Source organism: Globicephala melas, chromosome 6 (assembly GCF_963455315.2).
Source record: "Globicephala melas chromosome 6, mGloMel1.2, whole genome shotgun sequence".
Classification (NCBI taxonomy): domain Eukaryota; kingdom Metazoa; phylum Chordata; class Mammalia; order Artiodactyla; family Delphinidae; genus Globicephala; species Globicephala melas.
In genome coordinates, this window is record NC_083319.1 from 57,333,067 (window position 1) to 57,345,202 (window position 12,136).

General features: G+C 42.7%; 2 protein-coding genes across 5 annotated transcripts in view; both read left to right on the plus strand.

Moving 5' to 3' along the window:
• The window catches only part of KDM4C (lysine demethylase 4C), a 409,962-nt gene that overhangs the window by 293,080 nt on the left and 104,746 nt on the right, over positions 1 to 12,136 (plus strand). The gene's annotated exons all lie outside the window — the stretch shown is intronic.
• Positions 4,285 to 6,012, plus strand: LOC132597455 (protein SET-like). The gene is given in 2 exon segments (XM_060300433.1): positions 4,285 to 4,345; positions 4,719 to 6,012. Coding segments are annotated over 2 exon segments (978 nt in total). The 3' UTR covers positions 5,636 to 6,012.

The following is a 12,136-nucleotide window of genomic DNA, read 5'->3' on the forward strand; positions in this document are numbered from 1 at the left end:
AGTCAGGAGGAGAACCCAGTCAGGCATTGTCACTGACACCGTGATCAAGATAGACACTGGAGGCATCCCATTTAGAGCGACTCCGCACACCCACACTGAGTCTTCCAGAGCCTTGCACTTGAGTCCTCTCTGAGGGTGATGATGGAAAGGATAGTACTTGTTGTGTAGCCATTCGCAGAGACAGAGCTCTGACTGCTTCCTGCCTGTGGGACCGAGTGGGCCTCCATAGGGCTTCGGGCAGTCCTTTTCCTGAAAAAGTCAGCCCCGCTACTGCAGGCAGCCTTGTCTGCTGACTTGAGACTTCATCTTGAGACTGCTGGGTTGTCACGCTTGGCTCTGGAACTCACACTGCTTTAAAGCTGCTTCCTTGAGGGCAGGAAGATCTACAGGGGATAAAAAATGAAATGGGCAATTTTGCCAAGGATTTGCAGTAGCAAAACAGAGAGCTGACAATAGGAACATTCATTCTATTCAACAGAATGAGTGATCATGTTGTGTGCAATAAAAGGAAAGTGTCAGAGTTAGGAGAAATGATAAAATAGAGCACCAACCATTAAGTGTTCCTTCCTTATTTAATATTTATATTCCTAGCCATTGTTAGGGTTCCATCTCAAGCAGGGATGAGACCTGACTGAAGTTCCCTATTGTCTGTTTTCCTGAAGAAGTGCTGCACAGTATTTAATAATTTATCAAATAAGTAGAGTTCTCTCAGTTCAGCAGTCAGTATGTACTCGACAGTTCAGGAACATTTCCCCCCGTTCCGAGTTGGTATTTTGTACATATGTTTGTATGTGTGTATTTTATATAAAACACACACATATAAAATATATTTAGTGGGCTTCCCTGGTGGCGCAGTGGTTGAGAGTCCGCCTGCCGATGCAGGGGACACAGGTTCGTGCCCCGGTCCGGGAAGATCCCATATGCCACGGAGCGGCTGGGCCTGTGAGCCATGGCCGCTGAGCCCGCGCGTCCGGAGCCTGTGCTCTGCAACGGAAGAGGCCACAACAGCGAGAGGCCTGCGTACCGCAAAAAAAAAAAAAAAAAAAATATATATATATATATATACATATACATATATATATATTTAGTATGTGTGGATGTATGCATTTGCGTATGTCAGGGGAGAGAGGAGTTGATGTTTACTCTGGCTCTGTCTTAACTTTAGCTCAAGATCATCAGAAAGCCTAGATGAGCCTTTCTATGCAAAGGGCAGAACATCAGGAGGGATCTTGTCCTGGTTCTGCTGTTGGCTACGAAACCTTAGGCAGGGAATTTAATCTCCAGGTGTCTAATATTTGCTACCTGTAAAATGAGATAATCATACCTAACATCCAGAGACATAACGAATCATGAGTTACTGCATGTAAAGTGCCTGAGGCAAATGGAAGTTAACGTTCTTTGTGAGACAGGGCGGTAGCATTTAAACAGTAAAACTGTGGGACAGTTTGTGTTCCTTCTACATCATCCCTTCTCTCAAAAGAAAGATAGGGAGTTCTCTCCACCGTACCTCTATGAGAATTTGGGTCCAGATCCTTAAGAGGATTTTTGTTTAGGAGAGGATTGAAAGAGTAAAAGCATTATATGAAGAGAAGACTAAAAAGCTACGAAGAATTGTAGAAAGGATTCAACTGGTAGCGCATGGTGTGCAGGGGCAGAGAGCTACTCAGATTATCAGCTTTAGATCCCTGCCATCAAGTGCCTAGAGGAGACAAGACTCTGAGGGACCAAGTATGTGCTGCCATAGAACACTTTAGTGAAGATAAGGAGTTGAATGGAGGTGGTTGGTTGCTTCTAATGCCCTGGGGAACTTAGGGAAAGAAAATAAGGAGCCTGGGGCTTTTAATTTAATGTAAGTGGTAATGACCTGTGCTGCTGCTGGCTGAAGCTCTAGGAGCCTCTGCGTGGTGTCACCATCTCTCCGTTCCCATCTGTGAAAACAGCGTGGTTCAGATAGGGGCGCTGCCCCGGCCCGGGGCCCAGATTAAAGACCTGCAGCAGAGTCACAGCCAGCATTCAACATGAGCAAGAAACAAACATTTCATGAGGCTCTGGAGATTGTTGCTGCTGGAGCATGAAAGATGACTAATAGAAAGTCTGTTAACATATTCTTTTGGAAAATGCTCATCTAGTGTCCCATATCAGGGCCCACTATTCTCATAGCTTGTTCTTTAAAAACCGTTCCAAGCACTAAGTTCTCATGCAGGTCTCCATTGACCCTTTATGAAGCAACTACCATAAATGTTACCCAGGGCCACGACTCTTCCACTTATGAGCTGTGTGATCTTGGTGAAGTCCCTGAACTGCTCTGTGCCTCTGTTTCTACATCTATAAAATAGAAATATTACTATTGCCTATCTCATGGAGTTCAGAGGAATAAATTAAGTAAATAACGAATAGTATATGTATTACCCTCAAAGCAGTATCCAACATGTAGTAAATATTTATTAAATTTATTTATAAATATTTAATGAGTGTTTACCTTCTTCCGGGTCCTGAGCCGTTACTTATAAGGGCTTATATGTAAGGGCTTATAAGGATGAACCAGAACATATTGGTTCCAATGTTCTTGGAGCTCTTAGGTCTAGGAAGAGAGATATATTTAAAAATGACTGTTTATGAAAAGGAATTGTCCCATGACAATGTCCATCAGGGAGACTAACCTAATTTGGAGCGTCAAGAGTGGATGACCCTGAAGGAATGACATTTAAGAACTAAAACGTGAGAGAGGTGCAGCCAAGATGAAGGTAGGGATGGTGGGGGGAAGTTATGCAAGTTAAGGGAGTGGTATATTCAAGGTCCTTGAGGCTGGAAGAAACGAGGTGCGTCAGAGAAGAGAAAGGAACCAGTGGGGCAGGAGCAGCGGAGGACAGCTCTGAGCCGCGTGGCAGAGGAGAGAGGGATGCCTTTGGGGGCGTCTCAGCCCTGGGTGTGTGATTGTGGGCAAGCTCATCTGCTTCAGGCCTCAGTTTCCTTATTTCTAAGGTAAACGATCCTTTCAGTTCTAAAATTCTTATTCTGGGATTTTTCTCACCTTTTCCTGGTTCCAAAAGAGCCAGTGAGGCTGTGCTGGAAGTTGTTTCTAATCAAGTCTAGTTGTGTAGGGTGAACTATGGGGAACAACCAGAAAGGGGGGAGGGTAGGCTCTTTCTGGTCTGATGCTTAACCTGACTTTTATGTTGTAAAATGCAGAGTCCTGACGGCTGACCCTCCAGCAGCTTTGGGTCCTTGGTTGGCAGGTGCCTCTAGCCCCTGCTAGAGGCAGAAAGGCAGGAGTCACGCTTACGCTCCCACTTCCTCCTCTGCTCGTAGGAGTGTGGGCTTAAAAATTTTTTTTCTGTTGCGTTTTTCTTCTCAGACTGCATGGTGAGATAATTTTAGCATTTATAGAAAATGGTGCTCCCCGCTGGGCTTATACATTAACCCCTCCTAAAGTGAATGGAGCATGCAGTGGAGGAACTTCGTTCTTTCCTCTTTTTCTTTCTTTTATTACTTTTCATTTAAAAAAGTTATTCACATTTAGTACATTTGAACCCAAGAGCAAGCAGAAAAGTTTTAAAAATTGGTAGATATTTCTGTATCTTAAAACTCCACTGGCCTAATTGTGAATTTCTGAGTTAGGCCACACAAGATTTTTCATTGTGTGTCCTCTGACCTACATTGATTGCTGCAACACCAGCATCAGAATAGTTATTATTCTGTTGAGTAAATATGCCTCTGTCACAGATGGGAACAATTTTAGCCACAGTCTGTGCTGTGTGTCTCAGTGGAAACTTTATAGAAAAGTGAGGCTGGGGGAGATGGGAAAGTTGGGAGAATACACTTTGGAAGAGGCTGCTCTGAGAAGGATGCCCACCCTGCTTCTCAGCTCCAGTCCCTCCCTGAGCCAGCTGCCACTCTGCCCTTGGGAAGTAAATGTTGCACTGGGCACTGCCCTCTTCAGCCCTTGCTCCTGACCGAGGTGCTGTCAGAGTGCTCTTCACTTTTGATAACTGTAGCTGCTACCAGAAGACCCCTGGGATCATGAACTACAGGATCAACTGGCAGGCACTTTTGAACTGATGCCCACGTTCCCGCATATCCTTCCTAAGAGCATGTACAAGGATAATCCACACTTTTCCCTGAAGTCGATCTGCTCAAGAACACACCGGCTGTCTACAGGTCTACAGAGTCTCCTGTCCTCCTCCCCCTCACAGCCCATCTCCCACTTGGCTCGTGTCTGTCTCTGATCTTACTGTGGTGCCCTGCTTGTGTCGGAAGACCTCTGGCACGTAAAACAGAGGAATGATGCAAAACGCTGGTCTTAGTGAAGTTGAAAAAGGGAATGAATGTAATGACTGGGTAGCAGGTACTTATTTGCAACTCAGGTGGCTCCTTTTCATTCCTTTTGGCAAAACTGAAGGACTACCCAAAGGAAGTCCGCTGATAGATAGCGATGGATGGTAGTTGAGAAAGTTCAAAAGAACTGAGAAACATTGCTGCAACAGAGCTCCTCCAATCCTATCCGCTTATTAATGTGAATTATTTTTTAAGGAAAAATATAATTAAAATGACACTGGAACTATATCACTAGCAGTGTGTGACATTATCTGTATTTATACAAGCTACTTTAGAAAAATCTTTGTCGGCGGCCCGCCCTCGCCGTGAGGAGGAGGTGGGAGGAGGAAGTGGCTGGGGAGATCAGCCGTGAGCTGGAGCGCGGAGCCTGAGTGAGGGAGCAGAGCCGCCAGCGTGCCCGCTGCCCCCGCCTCCCCTCCAGAAAGAACAGCAGGAAGCAGTTGAACATATTGATGAAGTACAAAATGAAATAGACAGACTTAACGAACAAGCCAGTGAGGAGGTTCTGAAAGTAGAACAGAAATATAACAAACTCCGCCAACCAATTTTTTAAAAGAGGTCGGAATTGATCGCCCAAATCCCAAATTTTGGGGGAGCAACGTTTGCTAACCATCCACAAGTGTCTGCACTGCTTGGGGAGGAGGACAAAGAGGCGCTGCATTATTTGACAAGAGTCGAAGTGACAGAATTTGAAGATATTAAGTCAGGTTACAGGATAGATTATTATTTTGATGAAAACCCTTACTTCGAAAATAAAGTTCTCTCCAAAGAATTTCATCTGAATGAGAGTGGTGATCCATCTTCAAAGTCCACTGAAATCAAATGGAAATCCGGAAAGGATTTGACAAAACGTTCAAGTCAAACGCAGAATAAAGCCAGCAGGAAGAGACAGCATGAGGACCCAGAAAGCTTCTTCACCTGGTTTACCGATCATTCTGATGCAGGTGCAGATGAGTTAGGAGAGGTCATCAAAGATGATATTTGGCCAAATCCATTACAGTACTACTTGGTCCCGGACATGGATGATGAGGAAGGGGAAGGAGAAGATGATGATGATGATGATGAAGAGGAAGAAGGATTGGAAGATATTGATGAAGAAGGGGGTGAGGATGAAGGTGAAGAAGACGCAGATGATGATGAGGGGGAGGGAGGAGAGGAAGATGAGGAGAAGATGACTAATGGAACACTGATGGATTCCAACCTTCCTGTTTTAATTTTCTCCAGTCCCCGGGAGCAAGTTGCAGTCTTTTTTTTCTTTTTTTCCTCCTTCTCCTCTTGTGCTCAGTTGCCCTGTTTCTGAGGTCTCTTTTCTCCTTTATACCGTGGCTCACAACTTATTTTGGGGGGAAATACCTTGAGCAGAATTCAGTGGGAAAAGAATCTCTACCACTTTCTGTTCCAAATTCATTTTTATCCCTTCCTGTCTCAACAAAAACTTTATGGAATCAACACCACCATACTCTGGGGGAAAAAAGAAAAACCTTCTGCTCCCTTACCTCTGCTGGAAGCTGGAGGGTACTAGGCCCCTGTGTAGTAGTGCATAGAATTCTAGCTTTTTTCCTCCTTTCTCTGTATATTGGGCTCAGAGATTACACTGTGTCTCTATGTGAATATGGACAGTTAGCATTTACCAACATGTATCTGTCTACTTTCTCTTGTTTAAAAAAAGAAAAAAAAACCTTAGGGCTTCCCTGGTGGTGCAGTGGTTGAGAATCTGCCTGCCAATGCAGGGGACACGGGTTCGAGCCCTGGTCTGGGAAGATCCCACATGCCACAGAGAAACTGGGCCCGTGAGCCATGGCCACTGGGCCTGCGCATCCAGAGCCTGTGCTCCACAACAAGAGAGGCCCGCGCACCGCGATGAAGAGTGGCCCCCGCTTGCCACACTAGAGAAAGCCCTAGCACAGAAACGAAGACCAAACACAGCCATAAATTAATTAATTAATTAATTAAAAAAAAAAAACTTTAAAAAATGGGGTTATAGAAGGTCAGCAAAGGGTGGGTTTGAGATGTTTGGGTGGGTTAAGTGGGCATTTTGACAACATGGCTTCTCCTTTGGCATGTTTAATTGTGATGTTTAATGGACATCCTTGCAGTTTAAGATGACACTTGTTTTTTTTGTTTGTTTGTTTTTTGCGGTATGTGGGCCTCCCACTGTTGTGGCCTCTTCCGTTGCGGAGCACAGGCTCCGGACGTGCAGGTTCAGTGGCCATGGCTCACGGGCCCAGCCGCTCCGCGGCATGTGGGATCTTCCCAGACCGGGGCATGAACTCGTGTCCCCTGCATCGGCAGGCGGACTCTCAACCACTGCGCCACCAGGGAAGCCCAAGGGAAAACAGTTTGACATGAGTTAACAACCAAAACAGGAAGAAAAAGAAAAATATTGGAGTTATTAAAATTTCAGATTATAAAAATTAAAGTGGGAAAAAGTTACTATTTTTCTTCAAAATAATGTTTCTAATTTAACATACTTTAAAGTGTTTTGTGGGTTGAATAATTTAAAAAATATCATGGCCTCTTCACAGGTTTATTATTTTTCATAGTCACCGGAATTCATCATATATTCCTCTGTAGCACATTTAAAGGAAAAATCATATGCAGGGAATCATAGTGGCTCTTTAGGGCATTTTTTATCCTCTTTTTCATCTTCATCCTCTTTTTCATCAGGATCGAGTTCTTCCCAGTATTTACTGAGTGGTATATGTAGAGGAGGCAGAGTGAAAGAAGTGATAAGTTGGAAAGAATTTTTACTGTTTCTGAGATAGTACAGACGGGTTCCTCTTGGATTTTCCGAATTTTTTTATACTTAATAATACATTTTAATGAGTCTTTGGGGGAAGTCATAACTTTGCTACATTGCTTATCTCTGCCGCCTGCTCACATGACACAATACTCTTGTGAGGTATAATATTAAAATCATCTCTGGCTAAAAGTGGATTTTGGCTTTTAGCCTAACACTGAGCAAATAACCTTTCCATTCCAAGTTAAATGTTCCCATAAGCTCCTTAAAACCAAGTTTTCCTTGTTTAAAAAAGTTACCTAATATAATTCCCAAAGGGTAGGGTATGGAAGCTATTTAAATGAGGCTTAAAAAAAAAATCCTTCCCACGTTTTGCTGGCTTGGTCTTTCTTTTGCTAATATTTGATGGGTGTTTCTTTGCTAGGTTTGGAGTGAGAGGTCAGAATTCTCACAAGGGAGTTTGATGGTCCATCACATGGGTTCATTTCCTTAGCTCAAATTGTGGCTTAAAGCAGAATGCAGCTGCCTATTGCCAGTACGCCTTCACTGGGGAATCACTGCAGAAACTCTATCAGGCCCCATCTTTGTACTTGATTGTGACCTCATTATTGTCCAGAACTCTAAACCTCCAGCTCCCTCATAGCACAAGGCCAGGCTTTCTATGGTTTCCCCAGTAGGTCAGCCCCAAGGTAGATGAAAATTTGATAGATGTGCTTATAGTCTCTTTGGAGTTTTCTGTAGGAACTTGACAAGTAGATTCTTTCTACTAAATATTTTAACACACAGCCGTTAAAATGACATTTACCTCTTCTAGGACCATTTTTGACAGTGGCATGTAGTAGTTTCATTTTATTTGAAAACATCATTTGGGGTTTTATAGAAAAAAATAAAATATTTATCTCCACAGCTTGTTATCAGCAGGGAGGATAGGCATTCTTGGATGGATGGATGGAAGGTTTATTGGTAGAAAGATTCAAGAAGCTATTTTGTGATAAAGGATTTCTTTGCATTTTTCCTCTAGTCAAGTAAATTGCTTGTGGGTTCTTGCTAGGAAAAAATAATCTCTCTGGTGCTGCTTTTAATTTGATCGGGTTTAAAATGTTTTCAGAAGGGTTAAGCTTCCCTTGTGTTAATGTCTGGTGTGGTCAAATGGAGGATGGCTTTGGAAAGGGCTTTTTTATGATGTTCTATTCAACCTTGCCACAGGAGGTTCAGTACAGTGGACCAGTCAAAACAATAACACCATTTTCACTTGACTTTAAGATGTGTGGTGTGTCCCCTTTCCCCCGACAGATAGTTCCTAAGTATATTTTTCTTTGACTCATGTGGTAAGGGTTTATGTTTCCTATGTTATATCTCCAGTGTGCCCAGCTGTCACTTTCAAAAAATAGGCACACACCACAATATTAACCCACTGTCATGATTTCTCATATATGTCTGCGGATAACTACACTTCACTTGCAAGGGGAAGAATTAACTGTACATCTTGTTTTTGTCCATTACGTAAAAGTTTGCAAGATAAACTATAATCCTGGCGGGGCATAGGAGCATTTTTATGAGCAGGTGGGCCAAGTTGTGAAAAGACCATCATAAAGCTTAAAACTTGGGGAAAAAACCAAAACCTCCTCTGCTTGGGGGCTCTGTTTTTAATCTGATCCTCTGCTGAGTTCATGAATATTTCAAGGGAACCTGAACAGGTTATTCTTTCTTCCCTGGGGGCTACTGGGTGGTTTTCAATGGAAACATGCAGTTTGTCACTTTCATAGGAATGGTTTTAACACTATATAAGTCCAAAGTGGAGGTCAGAATTCACTTAATAGGGAAACCCCGTGTGACATTTTGCCAAACTTCACACAAGTCTAGTAATAGAATAGAATAAATTTTCCACCCCAGTAACATAGATGTTGTTGAGTTTGGTTTTTTTTTCCCTAAGAAGCTTAACATCATTAAAAAAAAAAAAGAGTTTTCCCTCTGGAAGAAAGCAGAAATACATGCTCCCTATACTTTAAGAAGGATCTGTGAATCCAGGTGTTTAGTTTCTTACATTTTGATGAATACTGGATAAATGTATGATTTCAGTGACCCTGCTTTAAAAAATAGTTAACTAAACACGGCTATTGCAGAAAAAATGAAAATACTCAAAAAATGAAAACCCTGAATCTAGTAAGAAGATTCTCCCCCCCACCCCACTTCTTAAAAGTAAATCTGAAAAAAACACACTGGTGATAAAGAATTAAGCTGTGGTCATCACACTTGCCATTGAAATGGGAAGCCAAGATTGAAGAATGAGTACACTGGCTCACAGCTGGGAAGACATCAGCAGGGGGACGAAAGATCACGTGTTGCTGAGGGAGGCTGAACAGGGGAACTTGGTACAGACTAGTTTGAGAAGAGTTGTTGATGCTTGTCCTGCCACGGGGCTCAGCCACAGGCTCAGCAAATGGGGCTACGCTGTTCTGTGAAGATTTATTGAAAAATCACACCCTTTTTGTTCCTCAGTGGAATAATCCCCTTATAACTGGTGCAATCTGATTTTCTGCCTCATTTGTATCCTACGTTCAAGCTCGTGTGCCTTTTGCTGTGGGAACCGGAAAGGAACAGATACATTATCACATTCTACTGTTTCTTTTTCCTTTTTTTCCTCATCTTTTAAAGGGTACAGTAACAATGGCCATGTTTGCAAAGTCTTTTGTGTTTAGAGAGCACTTCTGTATCCATTACCCCCTTAATTCCCACGGTGATCCTATGAAGCGCAGCTGTAGAAACTGAGGCTCAGGTGCACATGGGAACTCACCCAAGTACCCTGCTCCCTAGTGGGGGACCTGGAGCTCAAACTGCAGTCTCCCTCAGTGCTTCTCCTCTGTCAGGGAGCCGGATGGGTGTGAGTTAGCCTGAAATTTGCTCAGATACCGGCAAGCATTATGAGCCCCAAATCTTAACCTTTAGTACAAAAAAACCTAGAGGTCTTGAACTCTTCTGTTTCCTCATTTTGCATTCATTTGACCACAGTCATTTGAAGGGGATTCCAAAGAATACTGTTTTTTCTTTATCGTTTACCATTGAAAAGTACCACGTTGGCCTCAAAACTGTAGCACTGAAATTTATATGTATACATACTTAGACAAAAGCAGCTTGTCTTTTACTCCCTGAAGCTTGATGGACCCCTGTTCCATGGATCAGCTGAGGGGCTGTCTCATCACACACAGGCATACACATAAGGGGAATAGGGGTGTGAACTTCAGGATGAACCGGATTATCCTCATCTTTTAAAAAAGTAATGTGAATGATAGAAGACGACCACACTTTAGTTTTACGATCGCCAGTGAGCCATAATAGAAGCAGTAAATGTCTCTTAGAGTTCTTTCACACATCTGCTTTGGTAATTCACTGTTATGTTTGAACAGATCTCACAGAAATGGAATTTTTAAATATTGAGAAAATTCCATTGAGAAATAGAGGGAGAATGAAAAATTCACCATAAAAGCCATGGCAAGAATAAGCAAGATGTGGCCCACATCTGAAAAATGTTTACTTTTAATCTACATGAAGTTTTCAGAGAAGTTAGTGTTCTCACCCTTTTGCTGAAGAGTCAGTTGCTGGGCCAGTCTAATACCTGTTTGACGTTGTTTAGCCAATTTTTCATGACAGAAACACATTGTAGGTAATGTGGATAAGGTATTGTTATTTTCATGAAGAAAATCTGCATGGTTAGAATTACTTGACTCCTCTGTTGCCGTTATAAACCTTTTTATGACCTGTTCATGGCTAGTTGCAAAAACAGGGAAACTGAGGGTAGTGCACAGTGTCTTTGGTTCGTTGTGGAAGCAAATCTGCCAGTTCTGATTTTGAAATGTTAAGAAAGAAAAAAAAAAAAGCTCTAAAGATACCATGGTTTTTATACTCTAACCTTTTTTGATTATTATTGTAAAAACAGTAAAACAACAACCTTAAAAAAGAGAAACCTAGGGTTCCAGTAATCTAATCATGATGTTTTCCATTTTTTTTTTACATCTTTATTGGAGTATAACTGCTTTACAATGGTGTGTTAGTTTCTGCTTTATAACAAAGTGAATCAGTTATACAAATACATATGTTCCCATATCTCTTCCCTCTTGTGTCTCCCTCCCTCCCACCCTCCCTATCCCACCCCTCTAGGTGGCCACAAAGTACCGAGTTGATCTCCCTGTGCTATGCTGCTGCTTCCCACTAGCTATCTATTTTACATTTGGTAGTGTATATATGTCCATGCCACTCTCTCACTTTGTCACAGCTTACCCGTCCCCCTCCTCATATCCTCAAGTCTGTTCTCTAGTAGGTCTGTGTCTTTATTCCTGTCATACCCCTAGGTTCTTCATGACATTTTTTTTCTTAAATTCCATATATATGTGTTAGCATACGGTATTTCTCCTTCTCTTTCTGACTTACTTCACTCTGTATGACAAACTCTAGGTCCATCCACCTCATTACAAATAGCTCAATTTTGTTTCCTTTTATGGCTGAGTAATATTCCATTGTATATATGTGCCACATCGTCTTTTTTTTTTTTTGCGGTACGCTGGCCTCTCACTGTTGTGGCCTCTCCCGTTGCGGAGCACAGGCTCTGGACGCGCAGGTTTAGCAGCCATGGCTCACGGGCCCAGCCGCTCTGCGGCATGTGGGAGCTTCCCGGACCGGGGCACGAACCCGTGTCCCCTGCATTGGCAGGCGGACTCTCAACCACTGCGCCACCAGGGAAGCCCAGTGTGCCGCATCTTCTTTATCCATTCATCCGATGATGGACACTTAGGTTGCTTCCATGTCCAGGCTAAGGTAAATAGAGCTGCAATGAACATTTTGGTACATGACTCTTTTTGAATTATGGTTTTCTCAGGGTATATGCCCAGTAGTGGGATTGCTGGGTCATATGGTAGTTCTATTTTTAGTTTTTTAAGGAACCTCCATACTCTTCTCCATAGTGGCTGTACCAATTTACATTCCCACCAGCAGTGCAAGAGGGTTCCCTTTTCTCCACACCCTCTCCAGTATTTATTGTTTCTAGATTTTTTGATGATGGCCATTCTG